Source organism: Alexandromys fortis, unplaced genomic scaffold, assembly GCF_014885135.2.
Source record: "Alexandromys fortis isolate MF-2015 unplaced genomic scaffold, M_Fortis_MF-2015_v1.1 scaffold_186, whole genome shotgun sequence".
Taxonomy (NCBI): Eukaryota; Metazoa; Chordata; class Mammalia; order Rodentia; family Cricetidae; genus Alexandromys; species Alexandromys fortis.
In genome coordinates this window covers 1714816-1734864 of record NW_026068067.1, presented here as the reverse complement: position 1 = coordinate 1734864, position 20049 = coordinate 1714816, and the positions used below count along the sequence as shown (strand labels likewise).

The window sequence follows — 20049 nt, the reverse complement described above, 5'->3', positions numbered from 1 at the left end:
TAGCCCTTCTCCATCAAGATCACCTGTTGTCAACCCAGGGACATGGACAACTGTCATCTGCCTCCTCCCCACCTCCCTTTTTTTCTTAAGATATGATCTTACTATGTAGCCCTAGGACCAAATTGGCATCAAACTCATAGAGGTCATCTTATCGTCCTGCCTCTTCCTCCTGAGTGCTCTGCCTTTCTGTCTGTCTGTCTTTCTGACACAGGGTTTCTCTGTGTAGCTCTGGCTGGAACTCACTCTGAAGACCAAAGTCTTCACTTGAACTCAGAGATCTTGTTGTTTACTCGCTTTGTTTTGTCTTCAGGTCTCAAAAATAAAAACAAAAGCAAAAAGCTGGACATGGAGGTACATGCCTTTAAACCCAGTACTTGGGAGGCAGAGCTGGGTGAATCTCTGAGTTTGAGGCCAGCCTGGTCTACAGAGTGAGTTCTAGGACAACCAGGGCTACATAATATAGAGACTCTGTCTTTTAAAAAAGGTGGGGGGAAGGTGGAGAAGCATGGTGCTGCAGGCCTTTAGGCCGAGCATTCAGGAGGCAGGTGGATTTCTTCAGCTGTAGTGAGTTCCAGACCAGCGAGGGCTATGGTGCTACAGGCTATGGCAGAGTGCTCAACAGTCCCTGTATTCCTGCCTCGCCACAACCCAAAGTGACTTCTGGTCAGTGTCCCAAGGAGAGCCAGAAAACTTGCAGAACAGAGAGAGGATGCAGAAAGCAATGCGCCAAACCGGGTATGGTGGCGTACACCTTCAATCCCAATACTCGGGAGGTAGAGGCAGGCGGATCTTTGTGAGTTCGAGGCCATCCTGGTCTACAGAGTGGCCAGCCAGGACAGCCAGAGCCACACAGAGAAACCCTGTCTTGACCCTGTCTCAAAACAAACAAACAAACAAAACAAGCAAAGTGTCTAAGTAAGCAAGGGTGAGCCAGCTGGGTGTGGTGACTCATTCACACTGGGAATCTCGAGGGTGAGACAGGGAGGAAGTTACCCTTGGCTACGGAGTGAAAGGGGCAAGGGTAGAGATACGCCTCAGTGGTCGCAAGCACCTACTGCTCTTCTAGGGGCCCTGAATTCATACCCAGCACCCAAAGAGTGCTTATGACTACCTGTAAGTCCAGCTCCAGAGGTCTAACACCTCTGGACATCTGCCCACCCTGAACATGGTATGCAAAACTCACGAGGGCACAAGCAGATGCACATAGCTAATATTTAAGAAGTTGGAAGGATGGCTCATATTTATAATCTCAGCCCTCACTCAGGAGGCTGAGCAAGGGTTGAGAATTCCAGGGCAGCCTGAGCTTACAATGAGACCCTGTCTCAAAAAGATAATAACCAATAAGAAGACTCAGCCTGTAAAGGTTTCTCCTGTCAAGCTCGAGCCCCAAGCCCCATAAGGTGGAAGGGGAAACTCCCACAAATTGTCCTGGCCTCCCCATATATACAATGTGGTTGAGCGACTCTGTGATTTGAACTCTTGGGTGGTAGAGGCAGGAGGATCAGGAATGCAAGGGTCAACCACAGTGTTAAGAGGTCAGAGAAGGAATCAGAAAATTGTCAGAAAAAAAAAAACCTGGGTATTTGGTGCATGCTTTTAAAACAGTTTTTCAGAGGCAGATCTCTGTGAGCTCCAGGTCAGCCAGGGCTACATAGTGAGAGCCTGTCTCAAACAAACCATAAATAAAAATTCATAAATAAAAATTAAAACCATAAAAAATTAAAACCATAAAACCATAAAAAAAGAGAAAGGGAAAGAAAAATTGGGTCTGCTTAGGCACCCAAATGATACACAGACATACATACATGCTGGCAAAAAATACCTTCTCCAAAATGTGCCTGCGTTATAGAGCGGTAATGGGGTTTAAAAAAAAAAATCAGAAATTGGAGAGCCTTAGAAGAATCATGTGACAGACAATGCCTAAGGGCGGGGTGTGTCCAAGGGTGGCGCCTACCCGGGGCTGAGTCGCCAGAAACTGGGGGGCGGGGTGGGGCCTGAAGGGGGCGGGGTCCGTGGGAGGGACCTCGCCAGAGGAAGCCCCGCCTCGGTGCTCGGGGCCTTGCGGGCGTCGCCTTCACCCTTGCGAAACCCCCACCCAGGTCTCAGCGGGCTTTAGGGGGGAAGTGAGTCTGGACCCCGTGACCCGGCGGTCCTGGGTCTTTCCACAGATTCCGCCGCTGCCGCCTCATGGCAGCGCCGAGCTCGCTGCTGCTGGCCGCGCTGCTGTGGGTCCCTGCCGAAGCCCTGAGCTGCTATGGAGACTCCGGGCAGCCTGTGGACTGGTGAGCAAGGAGCGGCCTGCCCGACTGTCCCCTCAAGCTGCGTGGGCACCGGCGCGGGCACTGGGATTGAGGCGCTTTTCGGCGAAACCTCAGATCCCTTCACTCTCCCGCCTGTCTTCCCTGCCCTCCAGGTTCGTGGTATACAAGCTGCCAGCGGACAGCGGGTCTGGGGATAGTTCATGGAAGGGTTTGAAGTACAAATACATGGATCAGAGCTCCGATGGTTGGCGCGACGGTGTGGGGTACATCAACAACTCGGAGGGAGCCGTGGGCCGTAGCCTGCTGCCGTTGTACCGAGGCAACTCCAGCCAGGTGACCGAGTGCTGTGGGAACCGGGGCTGGATTACTGTGGCGGGTCCCACGGGGAAGGGGGGGGGATAGTTACGTGGTCTCTCTGCATTCTTCCAGCTGGCCTTCCTACTCTACAACGACCAGCCTCCTAATCCCAGCTCAGCTCCGGACTCTTCCAGCCGTGGCCATACAAAGGGTGAGGCTTGGACTGGTGGTCCTGGAGCCGCTCTGAATTTCTTGTAAATTTACCCAAACTAATCTGTGACCTACAGGAAGCGTGGGTGGGGGGGGATCTGCCCCATCCAACCGTTGGCTGGAGTTTCCTGTCTGTTCCTAAGACTCCAGCCCTCCGAGACCGTGTACCTGGTTGCAGATGAGCTGGCTCGAGGGGCCTACTTCCAGTAGCTTCTCTGACCTCCTTCTTGTGCTTTAGGTGTTGTGCTCCTGGACCAAGAAGGGGGCTTCTGGCTGATCCACAGTGTGCCGCGCTTCCCACCCCCTGTGTCCTCTGGTGCCTACAGCTGGCCTCCTAACGCTCAAACCTATGGCCAGACCCTACTCTGCGTGTCCTTCCCCTTCTCCCAGTTTCTCGAGATTGGTGAGTGGAATCGTTGAGGTGTGGAAATTCTCAAACTACTTGGTGTAACCAGTCTCACGGTTTTTTTCCCCGTGGCCTTGTCTTCCAGGCAGGCAGCTAACCTATACCTATCCCCTGGTCTATGATCACAAGCTGGAAGGCATCTTTGCCGAGAAATTACCTGACCTACAGAAGGTGATCAAGGGTTACCATGTCCTCCATGAGCCCTGGAACAATAGTGAGACACTCACGTCACAAGCTGGGGCCACCTTCCAGAGCTTTGCCAAGGCTGGGAAATTTGGAGATGGTGAGTCCTGGTGTTGAGGGGTAAAGAGCTCTTTCTCTGACAGCCACAAGCCTGAGGGCAGGGCACATTTAGAGCCAGTGTCTCTGCGAGTCATATTACAGTAGCAGCCGTGAGTAGTAAACATTCAACAGGCCAGCTGGGCAGACGGCACATATCTGTAATCCCAGCGCCATGGCCGCGGAGATAGGAGCTCAAGATCGGCCAGCAGACCTAGGTTCAAGTGTTGGTTCTGGATGTGCGGTTTATGATATGACCAGAGCCTGTTTGCTCATCTGAAACTTTAGAATATTGATGCTTTCCCCTAAGAGGGTTGTGAAATAGCGTAGGTCCTCTGGTAAGGACTACCTTGTTCTTGTTTTGTTTTTGTTTTTGTTTTTGAGATAGGGTCTCAATGTATATCCCTGACTAGTCTGTAACGCACAGAGACCCACCTGCCTCTGCTTCCTGAGGGCTGATTTTAAAGGTTTGGGCCACCATGCCCAGCCTATCCTTTTGTTTTTGAGGTAAGGTCTCACCGTACATTGCAGGCTAGACCACCTGAGATTCTCTTGTTCCAATTTTCAGAGCGTTAGGATTGCAGATGTGACTTGGCTTGTTGGTAAGGGCTATTTAGGTTCAGAATTAGGCAGTTGAGCTCCTAGAAAGATGCTGGCCTAAGGACTCTAACAGCAGCCCTCCCCCTTCCTTTGCCTGCAGACCTGTACTCTGGCTGGTTGGCAGCAGCCCTCAACAGCGACCTACAGGTCCAGTTCTGGCCAAATTCTCGAGGCACCCTCCTTTCCAACTGCTCTGGGACGCACCAGATTCTTGACGTGGATCAGACGGGCTTCTCTGGCCCATCTGGACCAACCTTCAGTGCCACAGAAGATCACTCCAAATGGTGTGTGGCCCCTCGAGGGCCTTGGGCCTGTGTGGGTGACATGAACAGGAATAACGGGGAGATGCACCGAGGTGGGGGCACACTGTGTACCCAACTGCCTTCCTTTTGGAAGGCCTTCCAGTCCCTGGTGAAGGCCTGCAAGCCCTGTGAAGAGAACAGATGACCAAGAGCCCAACAAAGCAAAGACTAAAAGAGTCAGGGACTAGCTGGGCATGGTGGCGCTCACCTTTAATCTCAGCACTGAGAAGGTAGAGGCAGGCAGATCTCTGAGTTCGAGGCCAGCCTGGTCTACAAAGTGAGTTCTAGGACATCCAGGGCTACACAGAGAGAGTGGGTCTTGAAACCCCCACCCCCCAAAAAAGGGACTAGTTTGGACTTGAATTTGTTTGGGGGGTTGGTTTTGGTGGGTTGAACCCTGGAGCCTGCCACACGGTACATATGCACCTACATAAGCACCGTACTGCTGAACTCCACCCTCTGCCCTGACTATGAGTCTGAATACCAGTCCAGCCTCTTCCTAACTGGATACTTGATAGTGCCTTAACCTCTTTGACTGTCTACTGATCTGTAATATGGGCATCACAACACATTCTCTAGACGCTGTAATAAAAGGAATTCTGTACATGAGGCTGTTACCTTTCTCTTCAGACGGACCCTAGGACACAGTGGTGGGACCACCACTTCCTAGGTCTGCCCCAAGATGTTTTCATGTGAGGAACTGGCCGTGGATGGGGCTCAGGAAGGCTCAGCCGACAACTACCTTCCCACTTCTACCAAGCTCAGGAGCCACTCCTTGTCCCGAGAGGAAAGTGAACCCCAGAAAGCTCAGGCAGCACGGGCACTTTATTTATATGTGTACATATGTATACAGGCATCTGTACAGCACAGGGCCAAAGGCCTGCTCCGCTATGGGCCTAGAGGTGCGGGGCTGGGTGCCCCAGTTTTGGTCAGGCCTGCGGAAGTCAACCCTGTTTCAGGCTTGGCGCCTGGGACCACAAGGGAAGCAGGTGGGACTGGAGGAACTGCACTGCGGGACACATTCTTTGTTGGGACTAGGGCTGGAGTCTGGGGGTCGGGAGAGAGCTTAGGGGAAGCGGGCTTGGAGCGAGGTCCGCTTAGTGTGGTCCGCTCTTCCACCTCCTCGAGCACCCAGCGCTCCCGGCCCCTTGGCGCTTCAGGCACTGGAGGCACCTGGGCTACAGGTTCTTTCAATCCCTTGGAGTCTGTGCCCAGAGGCTGGGCTGTCTGGGTCTTGACCCCTGGCCGGGCAGGCTCTACAACAATGGGCACCGGGGGTGGGCCTGCCTCGCCAGAGCTACAGCGCCGGCCTGTCTCATGTTCCTGCACCGGGCTTAGCGCCGCCTTGGCCACGGCCCTGGCCACCCCACCTGGGCCATCCTCAGTCTGCACGCTCTGGTGCCTCGTGCAGCCCGAGTCACGCTCCAGGGTCCGGCTCCCGGGGGTTGTCGCGCGAGGCGGGGTGCAAGCCTCTGCACCTCCAGGGGACTCCTCTTTGCTTGACGCCATCGGCCTCGGGGCACCCTCCGGTAGCAACGGGTCCGTGCCCAAACTCAGGGGCGATTCCTGGCGGCCCAGGCGTCGCACGGCGACCTGCCGGGTCGTTCCAGGACCCTCGATGGGAGGCGTCTCACCATCGGACTCGGCGAGGCTATGTAGCGCCAGCTCACCGTGGAAGTCCTTGCGGAAATCCGGGTGGCCCACTTCGAGGCTGTGTTTGCGCAGTGCGCCTTTCTTGTCTGAGCCCAGCGAAGCCCCCAGCTTCTCCGCTGACTGCACCCGCTTGAGCAGCGGCGAGCGCGGCGGCTCTGCACTCTTGGGGCGCGGGCGCACAACAGGCGGTGAGGAGTGCAATTTGGCGGGGAAGCTCTGCGTGGTGTGCGAGCTGCCCACCGTGTGGCCTGGCAGCGGCGGCGGCGACGCCTGCGTCGGGGATGGCGTGTGCGCCAGTGGCGACAGCGGGATGTTGCCGGCCGATTTACAGCGTGCAGAGCGGTACTGACGGTGTAGCTTCGGTGAAAGCCCGTGCAGGGTGCTGGGCCGGATGTGGTGCGACGCCGATGACGCGGGGGAGTTAGGCGTGCTGGAAGCTGGGGAGCTACTCTGTGATGAGGCGCCTGCAGGCCAGAGAAGGTGCAAGCCGGCTGAGCGCTGCAGTGCCCCGTCCCCCACCCCGCGCAGGCGCAGAACCTACCTAGGTACGCGGAGTCAGGCGTGGAGCGATAGCTGTGCGTGGGCGAGCGTGCTGGTAGTCCGTGCGTGGGCGAACCGGGAAGACTGTCGCTGGACGACAAGGACCGGTTCAGTGAGGACAGCGATCGGCTAGTGTGCAGCAGGTTTGACTGTTTTGTGATCTTCCGGAAGAGGGAGCTGCGCTTCTTGCTGGGGGATTAATACCAAAGGGTCAGCTCTCCTTAACTCTGGAGCTCGGGGTTTTCCCGCTTCTGGATTGCAGCCCAGTAACCGCCTACCCCTTCCTAGCTCTCCCCTTTCCCTACAACTCATCTATCGAAGCAGAACTCTTGGCTCGATTCTGGTCTGGCCACTTGCAATCCAAGCCAGAAATCCCTTCCAAACAAACTCGGCCTCTTCTGGGCCCGCCCACATATTTTAGTCACGCCCCTTCGCACTCTTACCCTATTGGTTTGCTTCCTTCACTGAAATCCTCACTTTGGTCCTGACCAAACTTACTGATCAAAACTGCTCCCCCCCACCTCTTTCTTAGACAGGGTCACTATACAGTTCTGACTGTCCTGAAACTATGCAGACTAGGTTGGCTTCCAACTCACAGAGATCTACCCTGCCTCTTGCGCAGTGGGATTAAAGGCATGCGCCACTACGGCCAGCTGTCAGAACTATTCTCTTTGTAGCTGGAGAGATGACTCAGCAGTTAAGAACAGTGGCTGTTTTTCCAGAGGACCAGGGCTGGAATCCCAGCACCCACATGGCATCTGACAACCACCTGGAACTCTCGTTCCAGAGAATCTGGCGCCCTCTTCTGGCTTCCTTAGGCACCAGGGACACACGTGATACACATCAACAGAAGCAATCAAAACGTTGATGCAAGGAAACAAAATCTAAAACAAAACAAAACTGTTCTCTTGGGACTGGAGCGATGGCTCAGTGGTTAAGAGGGTATATTGCCCTTGCAGAGAACCTGGGTGCCTCGGATGGACAGCTAGTTCATAATGTCTGTCACCCCAGCGTCCAGGGGAATCTGACCCATGCCTTGCTTTGGCCTCCACAGGCCAAAACATACTCACACATATTCATATGCACTCATATTCACAGTCACACACTATGCATAATTAAAATAAAATCCTTTTAAAATTTAAATAAACTTTTCTCTTGGATCTGGGGAGGTGACTCTGTGGGATGAAGACCTAGGTTCAATCTACAGGGCAAGCACATGTGTGTGCGTGCACACACACACACACACACACACACCAGTACTCCTGGTCCTACCCTTTCCCTTAGCCCTTCCAATGTATAAGAGAAGAACTTACAGCCATGCCCCATAATATAACCACATTTGCAAATCCCACACCGTGTTAGTCCTACATGACTATCTGGCCTAGTGACCTCCCAGGTGAGCTGATATTCACGGGAGGAAATCCTGGAGTGAGGAAGTAAAGATGCATTTGTCGTGACACTTCCATCACTGAATAATGCTTGATTGGATTTCCTTTCTTTCCTCCCCGTCCTATATAGGCTCAAACTGGCCTTTAACATCCAGAGGTCCTAGGCCGGGCGGTGGTGGCGCACGCCTTTTTAATCCTAGCACTCGGGAGGCAGAGGCAGGCGGATCTCTGTGAGTTCGAGACCAGGCTGGTCTACAAGAGCTAGTTCCAGGACAGGCTCCAAAACCACAGAGAAACCCTGTCTCGAAAAATCAAAAAAAAAAAAAAATCCAGAGGTCCTCTTGCCTCAGCCTCCCAAGAGCTGGAATTACAGAGGTGCCCCCACCAGATGTTCTGCTTAACTGTATTCCAGGTGGCTCAGTCTTTTTGTTGTTGTTGCTGTTGTTGTTTTGGGTTTTGTTTGTTATTGTTTTTCAATACAGGCTATCTCTGTGTAACAGTTCTAGCTGTCCTGGAACCAGTGTTTGTGTTTTGTTTTGTTTTGTTTTTGAGACAGCATCTCTCTACATATGTCCTGAACAAGACCAGGCTAGCCTTGAACTCAGAGATCAGCCTGTCTCTGCCACCACACTGTCTTTGAACCTTGGGAATTGGGGACTGCTGGAATTAAAGGCCTGTACCACCTTGCCCAGCCAGTAGTAATCTTTTGTCTCAACCCCTCTCAAATCCTGTTGAAACAGGTCTAACCTGAACAAGGGCTAATCCACAATGCTTTTATTTTAAATAGTTTCCTTTCCCGGCTCCCCCCTACTTTCCCAGCCTGGGTTTGATTGGCAGTCTTTACTTCCCTTCCCTTCCTACCCTCCGCACCTTCCCTTCTGTTCCTAGCATCTCCCGCACCACCCATTGTTAGCAGAATAAACTACTTATGGTCCCACCTCTCTTGGCCATCTTTAGCAGAAGGCCTCTTGTTCCGACGAGCCATTTTGGCCTTGTAACTGCTGCGCCTGGCAGGCCCAATGCGGATGGAGGTGTTTTCAAAGGGTGTGGTGGTCACAGCTACTTTGTTGCCGCTCTGGGAGAAGGGAGGGAAACCCATTGGTTAGAGGCTGCTGGGTCCTGTTCCACCCTCCCCCGGCGGAAGCCTTTCCTTTCCACTCACCTTCAGGATCAGCTCCACCACCTCGGGATGCACCATGCCGTGCACAGGCTCACCGTTCACGTGCGTGATGAGGTCCCCAGCACAGAGCCCCGCCTCTTGTGCTGGGCCCCCTTCCTCCACGTGCTGTGAGTGGGAAAACCCACAGGGGCGTGATTGAGGGGTGGAAAAGGAAGAAAGCTCCACACTATTTGCTCAGGCTCTTTATGAAATAGGCATTATTCTCCCCATTGCACGGACGAAGAAACTGAGATTAGAGAACTAAGAGAGAGAGCGAAGTCTCACCTGGACTATCCTGCCTTCCACCCTAAGCATTGTGTCCCCCATTCCCCAGCCCGTGAGACTCACCCACACAATATGGTGGACACTGTAGACATCTGAGTCGCCCATGTAAACGCGAATGGCGCGCAGCGTGAACCCGTATTTCTTGCCTGAGCGTTGGATGGTGATGGGGGAACGGAGTCCACTGACAGCGGGTGAGTAGTCCCGGCTAGGCGAAGAGTCCCGTGACGATGGATTGGAGGAGAGAGATCGAGGGGACATGGGACTAGCAAGGGGTGAACCTCCGTGTGGGTCCACTGCAGACACAAAACAATAGTCAGAGGTCAGGACAAACCTCACAGTGCCACCCCAGTGTCTGTCGTTCACGCCTTCCAAGTCAAAGCCCCATAGCGGGTTCTTCATTGCTCTGTCCTGACAGCAAAGGGTCAGAGACAGGGCAGGTGCACCTGCCAATCACCACTGCAGGGAGCCCCTTCCCTGGCGGGTGGGGCCCAGCTTCACCTGCAGGAATCATGACGGACAAGGCGGTAGCCGAGGCTGACTTGATAACTTTGCCCCCAGTTCGAGAAGGTCGCTTCTCCACAGCAAGATCTCCAGACAGCTGCTGGTGCCTGGCCCTTCGCAAAACCAGGTCATTGGTGGCCCTGGGACCTGATGGGTCTCCATCCTTGGAGGGTGGGCACAGGTCGCCTGGGTGTGAGCGTTCAGCTGCAAGAGAGAGCAAGAGCTATCAGGTGAGGGGCTTTTCACGTACTCTTCCTGTTCCGTACGGTGCACAGAACAGCCACAGACCCTGTGGTGCAGCCTCTGGCCCCGGACAGCCTGGGATAGTGAGCGGTTTTATTTATTTGTTTGCTGGTTTTAAGAAAGGGTCTCACAGTATGTAGCCCTGCCTATTCCAGAACTCACTGTGTAGACCAGACTGGCCTTGAACTCACAGAGATCACCTGCCTCCCTGGAACTGAAACTATGAACAGCTGTGAGCAGTCCTTGTAGTTCAGATCCTGGGAACTGGACCTGAGTTCTCTGAGAGCAGCAAGTGCTCTTTTTTTTTTTTTGGTTTTTTTTTTTTTTTTTTTTTTTTTTTTTTTTTTTTTTTTTTTTTTTTTTTTTTTTGGTTTTTCGAGACAGGGTTTCTCTGTAGCTTTGGTGCCGATCCCGGAACTAGCTCTTGTAGATCAGGCTGGCCTCGAACTCACAGAGATCCGCCTGCCTCTGCCTCCCGAGTGCTGGGATTAAAGGCGTGCGCCACCACCGCCCGGCCAGCAAGTGCTCTTAACCACTGAACTATATGTTTCCAGCCCCCGAGTGATCTTTATAAAAGGAAATTAAACTAGCAACCCCCACTTGCCTCATCCCCACCTCAGTGGTAGAATTACCAGCTCTTCCAAACTACACTTCTTTTTTGTTTTTGTTTTTTGTTTTGGTGTGGTTTGGTTTCCCGAGACAGGGTTTCTCTGTAGCTTTGGAGCCTGTCCTGGAACTAGCTCTTGTAGACCAGGCTGGCATCGAACTCACAGAGATCCGCCTGCCTCTGCCTCCCCAGTGCTGGGATTAAAGGCGTGCCCATCACTGCCGGCTTTTTTGTTGTTGGTGTTGTTGTTGGAGACAGGGTTTCTCTGTAGCTTTGTTTTGTAGCTGTAGTTTTGTTGTGTGGCCTAAATTCTGGGTCTTAAGCCATAGCCCCAGGCACCCCACTGAGCCTCACCGACCCTGGTAAGCTCTCAGTGGTAATACCCTCAGGCAGGTGCATGTCCAGTGTGTGGGATCTTGCATACACTGTACCATGTACAGTCATTGGATGCTCAATAGATGGTCCCCGGGGAACTAGAGAAGGCACTCACAGGCCTCCGGGTCTCCAGGAGTAGAAATGCCCTCTCCTTGAGCTGCCTCTTTGGGGAGGCGCGTATCCAGTGAGCTAGAGGGATCGGAGCTGGGCCGAGGAGGCCTGCGGAGTCGAGCCTCATCTTCGTCCTCCTGAGGGGCACTGAAGCGGCTGGGCTCCAGCAGCGCAGAGAAACGTCTGCGCGCTCCCAGCGGGGGGCTGGCCTCCCCCTCCAGGAAACTGGCTTCAGACGCTGAGAAGCGCTTACTGCACAGAGGGCGGCCAGATCAGAAGGGACACTCCCATTCGGCCCCGCCCTGGAGCCCCTCTATAGCCCTGCTTACATCTCCGGGGAACCCCCTCTCCAGGTCTTCTCACGCAGAGTCAGGCCACCCAGTCCCTCCCGCTTTCCGGCCACCTTCTCCTCTGGGCCCTTGGCGCTTGGATCCCGCTTGCTGGCGCCTGATGCTGATACAGGGGTCTTGGGCTCGTGCTGCGACAGCTGCTCCATACTGCTGTACACCTAAGAGCCAAGGAGTGGGAGATGCTGAGTCCGTCTTCGCGCGACATCCAGTCAGTTTTTCTGCAATCGCACTGTCCTCCCTGGGCGCCGTCTGCTCAATTCTACAATTCCCTGCAGTTCTGCCCTCCAGAACCCTCAAAGTCAAGCCTGCCTGTTCTAGACCCTCCCGGTCCAGCTTCCTGACCGTTGTGCTCTCTACCTTCCACAGCTCCTGTCCGTTGGGCACCAGGCTGGGCCAGGCATCCCTCCAGTTGCTCAGTACTGGTTGGACCTTGCACGGCGTTGCCCCGCCCCCGCGGTCATCCTCAGGCCAGCCCAGTGGCAAAGGTTTGCCCTGTAGAGCCCCACCTTCCACCCTAACAAGGTTTCTCCACTCCCTAGCTCCCACCCCTTCTGCAGCTTTCCAAACTGAGAACCCTGAGTGCCTGCGACCCTGGTGCCCACAGGCCTTCCAGCCCAGCCCGGCTCGGCGCACCTTGCTGAAACGCGGAGAACAGGAGGAGAATTGGCGGATCTCCACGGGCTCCTCCTCGGTGGTGTCGTCCTCGTCGTAGGAGTTCACATGGTGATACCTGTCCGAGCGGGCTGGAGAACCGCTGCCTCCTCAGAGCCCAGCCAGACTTTGACCTCGCCGTGTCCCCTTCCAATTTGCTCCAGGTTCCTCCCCCAGACGCCCCCCCCCGCACCCATTCTCCAAATCTCTCTGCCTTTCCCCGAGTCTGGGGGAGGTCAAACTACCAGATCTGCGTTCACAGCACCCTGCACCCTGACTCCACCTCAGGCCACTGCAAGTCTTGCTCCCTTCTGGATCCTAGCCCCGTCATCCAGGCCAACCTGGCAACTCCCCCACGTTGAGGCTCAACCCCTGTCCCCTACCAAAGTCATTACCCACGTCTTAGCTCAGGCACTGCTCCTAAGGTGGACCGCGCCAAATCCCAGGAGGCCACACCCCAAAAGCAATTTGGGTCTTGTCTCTCTTTTTGCCTTCCTGGGGGTTGAACAGAAGTTCTCTCCTATGCTAGGCAAGCAAACACTTTACCCTTAAGCCGTGTCCCTAACCATTGCCTCAGTGACACTTTTTGTTTTTCTTTTTTTAATAATAAAAAGTGTGTGTGTGTGTGTGTGTGTGTGCGCGCGCGCGCGCGGGCGCGCACGCCCCTCCCCCATGCACACGCGCACTCGAATTTGGGTGTAGGTTCCTGGGGAGGCTAGAGGCATCAGATCCCAGGTATCTGCGGTTACAGATGTTTCTGAGCATCCCCTGCCGTCCGCCAATCCCCACCCTTCCGCATGGTGTGGGGAACCTGTGTCCTCCACACGGGTAGTAAGGACTCTGAACCCTTGAACCTTCTTCCCAGCTTTTTCTCACTTTTGTTTTGTTTTAATGTGTCTGAGTGTTTTGCCTGCGTGTATGTCACGGTGCCACACCCATGCCTGGTGCCTGTGATGGTCAGAAATGAATGCTGGATCCCCTTAGGCCTGAAGTTACCGCTGGCTGTGAGTTAGGTGCTGGGAATAACTGCTGAGCCATCTCTCCAGCCCCACCACTACCCTTCTGAGAGGGTCTCATGATGTAGCCATGGCTGGCTAGCCTGGAACTCACAGAGATCTACCTACATTTGCCTGCCAAGTGCTGAGATTAAAGCCGCATGCCACCATGCCCAACTTCAAAACGGTTTACTGTAGCCAAGGTATCCTTGAACCTGAGAGGTAGTTGAGGATCCCCTTGAACTCGAGGTAGCCCGGCTTCCCAAGGGCTGGGATAACAGACATTTGCCACAATGTCCAGATTCACTTTCTATTTTAAATTGGGGTTTCACCAAGTTGCCCAGGCTGTCCCTGAACTCTCTGTGACACAGAAAGGCCGGAGCAGCTTCAGCCTTTTTATCCTGACACACCTCAGACGGACCCTGTCCCAGCCCTCTTGGGTCCCATTCTCTGCTCAGATCTGGCTTTGTGCCTTTCCCTACCCCCGACTCACTGTCAAAGTAGCTGGTGTCATCTTCTGACTCTAGGTGGGGAATGAATTCTGCCTTCTGCCGCAGCAGCCCGGTCCAGTCGAGGTCTCGGAAGAAACTGTGCTGCTTCACTTCAAAAGCCCCACCTGTGGGCAGGAGACCCCTGACAGCCTGCCCGGCCACCCTGCCACCCAGCCTTCAGGCCACCTTCCACCGCAGGCCTCAGCTGGACCAGTCCGGCTTCCCAAGCTCAGGCGACTGTGCAGAAGGCCTCTTACCTGCCCCAAGTCGGACTAGGGGGTTGGTCTGCAAGAGGCTAGATATTAGGAGCTGGGCATCTGTGGGCAGGGCCTCATCCCCTTCGGGCCACAGTATGTCATCTGCAAAGCAAAGGGAAGTTGAGCGGTCCAGCCTGCCCGTCTTTCCACAGTCCCACCTACCCTCCTAGGAGGCACGTACCACTGATGACCTGTCCAAAGAGCTCTTCTGGGGTATCCCCGAAGAAAGGCACACAGCCTACCAGGAACTCGTAGAGAATGATCCCCATGGCCCACCAGTCCACTGGCTTGCCGTAGCCCTGGCGCAGAATGACCTCGGGCGCGATGTATTCTGGGGTCCCACACACCTGGGGGCAGGCGGTCAGCCTGTGCCCTGGCCACAGAAGGGGCCTCAAGGGAGAGCTGTGCCCCCCACCAGGCCCTGGGCCCCTGAGGTCCTTCCAGGTCACTCCACCCTTGGTGACCCCCATGCCCGCCACACACCTGTTTGTCCAGGAACTCCCGGGCATCCTTCTCAATGTGGCCTTCATATAAGTTGGTTGTGAGACTCATGAGTCCCATCTTGGAGAGGCCAAAGTCCGTGAGTTTGATATGACCCATGGAGGTGATGAGGAGGCTGCAGGCACAGGGCATAAGCAGGTTTCAAAAGTGAGTCCTTTCCCTTCACCCCTGCGTCTCCCAAGGAACAGAACAGGGTTAGAATAAAGGTCTCACTTGTCTGGTTTGAGGTCACGGTGCACGATGCCATAATTGTGTAAGTACTCAAGGGCCAGAACTGTTTCTGCAAAATACATCCGAGCCATCTCCACGGGCAGCGCTCCAATGTTCTTCAGGAGAGTGGCACAGTCGCCACCTGAGAGTCAGGGGAGGGGTTCAAAGAGGGGTCACCCTGCACCCAAAACCAAGCACACAGCATGCACCTTGTCTCTACTTCCATTGTACCCATTTGCAGAAGGGGAAAACTGAGGTCTAGGGATGGAGCCAGTCTCAGAAGGAGCTGCATTCTCCTAGGCTCACCTCCTGCTATGAGCCATCCTCTGGGCATTGGTATGACCAGCCCACTTTCTACATAAGGACTCTGACTCAGGCAGGAAGCTGATGATTGTGAGTTTTGTTTGCAATCAAAGACAGCATGACTCGACCTCTTGAGAATTGAACCTTGAGAGTCAGAGTTTTTTTTATCATAAGAAAAGTATAACCATATTTATTAAACTTGAGGTAAGTCCTGTACAATAAAAGAACTACGGAGGCATCAAAATCCCTGAATTCAAACTCTACTACAGAGCTACAGTACTGAAAACAGCCTGGTATTGGCATAAGAACAGACAGGAGGACCAATGGAACCGAATAGAAGACCCGGCTATCAATCCACACATCTTCGAACACCTAATCTTTGACAAGAAAGCAAAAAATATCAAATGGAAAAAAAGAAAGCATATTTAACAAGTGGTGCTGGCATAACTGGATTTCAACATGTAGAAGAATGAAAACAGACCCATATCTATCACCATGCACAAAACTCAAGTCCAAATGGATCAAAGACCTCAACATAAAGCCAGCCACACTGAACTGTATAGAAAAGAAAGTGGGACATACACTTGAATGCATTGGCACAGAGAACCACTTCCTAAATAGAACCCCAGCAACACAAACACTGAGAGAAACAATTAATAAATGGGACCTCCTGAAACTGAAAAGCTTCTGTAAAGCAAAGGACACGGTCAACAAGACAAAATGACAGCCTACAGAATGGGAAAAGATCTTCACTAACCCCACACAGACAGAGGTCTGATCTCCAAAATATACAAAGAACTCAAGAAATTGGACACCAAAAGAACACATAATCCAATAAAAAAAAATAGAGTACAGACCTAAACAGAGAACTCTCAACAGAGGAATCTAAAATGGCTGAAAGACACTTAAGGAAATGTTCAACATTCTTCGTCATCAGAGAAACGCAAATCAAAACAACTCTGAGATTCCATCTTACACCTGTAAGAGTGGCCAAGATCAAAAACACTGATGATAACTTATGCTGGAGATGTTGTGGGGTAAAGGGAACACTCCTGCATTGCTGGTGGGAATGCAAGCTGGTACAGCCCCTTTGGATGTCAGTGTGGCGATTTCTCAGAAAATTAGGAAACAACCTTCCTCAAGACCCAGCAATACCACTTTTGGGTATATATCCAAAGAATGTTCAACCGTGCCACAAGGACATGTGCTCAACTATGTTCATAGCAGCTTTGTTTGTCATAGCCAGAACCTGGAAACAACCTAAATACCCCTCTATCGAAGAATGGATAAGGAAAATGTGGTACATTTACACAGTGGAGTACTATACAGCAGAAAAAATTTATACAGCTTGAATTTTGCAGGAAAATGGATGGAGCTATAAAACATCATTTTGAGTGAGGTAACCCAGACACAGAAAAACAATTATCACATGTACTCACTCATAGGTGGTTTTTAAACATAAAGCAAAGAAAGCCAGCCTACAAACCACAATCCCGGAGAACTTAGACAACAATGAGAACACTAAGAGAGACTTACATAGATCTAATCTACATTGGAAGTAGAAAGTAGAAAAAGACAAGATCTCCTGAGTAAATTGGGAGCATGGGGACTTTGGGGGAGCGTTGAAAGGGGGAGGCAGGGAGGGGAGCAGAGAAAAATGTAGAGCTCAATAAATATCAATAAAAAAAGTGAAAAAAAGAAGTTTGACAGAATTAAAAAAACCTTAGGTAAGGTGGGCAGGGAAAAGAGGGAGAAGCACATTCTGGAATGACTTCTCAAACCAGCACTCACACTGGTACCCAGATCAGTGACCGGGACACTGCCCTCCCAGCTGGCAGAGCCTTTCCTTCCCTCTCCACCCCACTCTGTTCCCTCTATTTCTCAGTCGGCATTCTGGGCAAAGGGAATTACCTCTGTCACCTGCAAGTTACTCAGAGCTGAGAGTTCTGTCATTTAAGGAAGAAGAGCAGGAGTGGCTGCTTAGGTGGAAGGCAGGAAGGCGGGACTGGAGGGCCGCACAAACCCAAGGGAGGGAAACCCACTCTGGGTCAGAGGTTTTTAAATGTAGGCTCCTGGCCTCCACCCAGGAGGAGTGTGACCCATGTGTCAGGACGCAGGTGGGACCCAGAGCCTTGCGCGTGCTCAGCAACCACTCCACTCCTGAGTCGCACTCCCAGCCCCTAATGGTGGCTTCTAGACAGGTGTTTTACTACTGAACCACATCCCTGCTCGAATATCAGTATTTCAGTCTGTCCGATAGCCATTCTCCCTTTTTCTTACAGGGGGGGGGGGCTGCCACTCAGGGCAGGGTACCTAGGTCAATATGCAGCAGGTTTATGCTCTTTTGCACGAACATTGGCCATAGCACGGAATCTGCTGGGAGGCCGCCTTGCTCCAGTCGGGTGTGTCAGGAGGGAACGTGCACGTGAGAAAGTGGGGCTGTGTGACGGCCAATGGCTTGATAAGAGCACCTGGATACAGCCACTCCTAAAGGGGGCACAGACCTTCCCATCACGTGAGCTGATATATTTCTTTATTACATAATATAGGAAAAGACAGATGAATGGCTGGGGCTGAAACCAGGCACACACAGGGTCCTGGGTTCAAACTCTAACACACCTCAGAAATAGAGAAAAATGGAAAATAAATGTAAAATATAAAGCAAGAATGATGATGTAAAGTATGAGCTTTAGTTAGTTAATACTGTAATTATTTAGTTAATTTATTTATTATATTTTATTTACAATAATATTTATTAACTAAATCATAGCTGAAGATGGCCTCGAACTTCCTCTACCTATGAAGGGCCGTGGACATGGCCCAGAGGGAGAGTCAGTGCCTAGAATCCCCCAATGAGGGGTTAGGAGTGTGCCTGAGCAGAACCCCCCCCCCAAAAAAAAGCAGAATCGGAGAGGGACAAACATGTGGAAAGTGAAAGGGGTGAATTGGGGATGCTGCACCCTTCTAGTACCAGCCACCCGGAGGCTGGGGGATGCTGCACCCCCCTGGTACCAGCTACCCGGAGTCTGGGGGATACTGCACCCCTCTACTCCCAGCTACCCAGAGGCTGGGGGATGCTACACCCCTCTACTCCCAGCTACCCAGAGTCTGGGGGATGCTGCACCCCTCTAGTCCCAGATACCCCGAGGCTGGGGGATGCTGTACCCCTCTAGTCCCAACTACCTGGGGGCTGAGGAAGGAGATGGAGCAGGGAGTTCCAGGTCAGTATCGGCTACACTCTGAAGACTATTTCAAGAAGAAAGACAGACAAAGAAGAAAGGAAGGAAGGAAGGAAGGAAGGAAGGAAGGAAGGAAGGAAGGAAGGAAGGAAGGAAGGAAGGAAGGAGAATTGGAGCCGAGCGATGTGATCACAACTGTCTATAATGATCTCTGGTGCCCTCTTCTGGGTGCAAGCATACATGCAGGCAGAACACAGGACACTATATACGTAATAAATAAATAAAATCTTAAAGACAAGAAACAAAGCTGGGCGGCGGTGATGCACGCCTTTAATCCCAGCACTTGGGAGGCAGAGGCAGGCAGATCTCTGTGAGTTCGAGGCCAGCCTGGTCTACAAGAGCTACAGAGAAACCCTATCTCGAAAAAACACAAAACAAAAAGCCAAGAAACAAAAACGAGAATACAACTAAAAACCAAAAAATCAAACAAACAAAACAAAAAGAAACCCCAAGAAACAAAACAAAAAAAAAAAAAACAGGTGCTCCAATGAATGGATGGAAATAAATGAATTGATGAAAAGATGGATATAGAATACAAATTGAGAGGCGTATTTACATACCAATAGAATGCAAAGCAGCTAAGCCTGTACCCCCAAACTCACTCCTAAACAAATAAATACCATAATGAACCCCAGTATTTAGAAGGATGAAAAAGGAAAAACAAAGTTAGAGGTCAGCCTGGGCTACATATTGAAACCCTGTCTCAAAACAAAAATCAAGCCAAATAAACGATGGGCACAATGGGCAGACAAATCAAGAACAGGAGAGCAAACAGTTGGGAAAACAAGCATATGATCTAAGGGGTGACCCTGGATCTAGAGGGTGGCCCAGCCGCGTTGGCTGGCACAGAGATGCCCCAGAGGTGGCCGCACCTTCCACATACTCCATGACCATACAAAGGTGGCGCCGGGTCTCAAAGGAGCAGAACATGCCGACCACAAAAGGGTTCTCCGCAAACGTGAGGATGTCGCGCTCCACGAACGCCTGCTGGATCTGGTTGCGTAGGATCAGGTTCTGTTTGTTGATCTTCTTCATGGCGAAGCGCTGCCTTGTATCCCGGTGCCGCACCAGGTAGACGGCCCTGCGGGGGAAGGGAGCGAGGACCGGCCATCACCTCCGAGACACCCGGCCTCCGCCACCCTCCCCCCGCCAGAGCCCCGGGTGGCTCACCCGTAGGCACCATTGCTTATGAGTTTGATAGTGTCAAAGTCACTCTCTCCAGGTGGTTTCTTGGCCTTTGAGGTGCTGCTGCGACCCTGCAGGGCAAAGTGCAAGACCATCGTCATCACCACCGTTACACATGGGGAAACTGAGGAACAGAAGGCATGAATAAGCCCTTTATCCAGTCTGCACAGGGAGAAAGCAACAAAGGTGCCACCTGAACCAGAACTCTCTCTGGTGAAGCATTCCTAACTCGGCTATTAGGAAAGGTAGAAAACCTACAAAGTGGCTAATCAGAACAGCACACACATAGATAAAATGTTGCTAGAAGTTGGGAGCTGGAAAGATGGCTCAATGGGTTAAGGGACTTGCTACCAAGTCTGACAACCTGAGTCCCATTCTCCAGGATGAAAGAAGAAAACAAATTCCCAAAACTTTCCCCTGCTTCCATATGCATGCTGTGGCATGTATCCCCTCCTGGTAAAAATAAAATAAAATAGGGCTGGAGAGATGGCTCAGTGGTTAAGAGCATTGCCTGCTCTTCCAAAGGTCCTGAGTTCAATTCCCAGCAACCACATGGTGGCTCACAACCATCTGTAAAGAGGTCTGGCGCCCTCTTCTGGCCTTCAGGCATACACACAGAAAGAATATTGTATACATAATAAATAAATATT

General features: G+C 52.4%; 2 protein-coding genes across 2 annotated transcripts in view; one reads left to right on the top strand and one right to left on the bottom strand.

Annotated features, from left to right (window-relative positions):
- The first annotated feature begins 2035 nt into the window (after positions 1-2035).
- Positions 2036-4959, top strand: Dnase2 (deoxyribonuclease 2, lysosomal). Its single transcript, XM_050120795.1, has 6 exons — positions 2036-2282; positions 2414-2594; positions 2691-2769; positions 3007-3171; positions 3260-3457; positions 4154-4959. Exons 1-6 carry the CDS (start codon positions 2188-2190, stop codon positions 4498-4500), a joined length of 1065 nt encoding a protein of 354 aa, XP_049976752.1. The 5' UTR covers positions 2036-2187; the 3' UTR covers positions 4501-4959.
- Positions 4960-5162: 203 nt separating this feature from the next.
- The window catches only part of Mast1 (microtubule associated serine/threonine kinase 1), a 47330-nt gene continuing 32443 nt past the window's right edge, over positions 5163-20049 (bottom strand). Inside the window, exons 12-27 of the mRNA XM_050120756.1 lie at positions 19385-19470; positions 19087-19295; positions 14676-14814; positions 14445-14577; positions 14143-14308; positions 13962-14063; positions 13707-13829; positions 12201-12310; positions 11547-11725; positions 11222-11469; positions 9879-10085; positions 9444-9673; positions 9099-9221; positions 8875-9011; positions 6550-6737; positions 5163-6472 (exon numbers count right to left, since the gene is read on the bottom strand). Of these exons, the coding sequence (XP_049976713.1) occupies positions 5244-6472; positions 6550-6737; positions 8875-9011; positions 9099-9221; positions 9444-9673; positions 9879-10085; positions 11222-11469; positions 11547-11725; positions 12201-12310; positions 13707-13829; positions 13962-14063; positions 14143-14308; positions 14445-14577; positions 14676-14814; positions 19087-19295; positions 19385-19470 (3609 nt within the window). The 3' untranslated portion in view covers positions 5163-5243. The remainder of the gene's footprint in view (positions 6473-6549; positions 6738-8874; positions 9012-9098; positions 9222-9443; positions 9674-9878; positions 10086-11221; positions 11470-11546; positions 11726-12200; positions 12311-13706; positions 13830-13961; positions 14064-14142; positions 14309-14444; positions 14578-14675; positions 14815-19086; positions 19296-19384; positions 19471-20049) is intronic.

What these genes read in the sequence shown, in the direction of transcription:
- Dnase2 (XM_050120795.1), top strand. Translation starts at nt 2,188, where the DNA reads ATGGCAGCGCCGAGCTCGCTGCTGCTGGCCGCGCTGCTGTGGGTCCCT. An exon ending in CAGCCGTGGCCATACAAAGG is followed by an intron (nt 2,770 to 3,006) that starts GTGAGGCTTGGA and finishes CTTGTGCTTTAG; the next exon opens with GTGTTGTGCTCCTGGACCAA. An exon ending in CTCCCAGTTTCTCGAGATTG is followed by an intron (nt 3,172 to 3,259) that starts GTGAGTGGAATC and finishes CTTGTCTTCCAG; the next exon opens with GCAGGCAGCTAACCTATACC.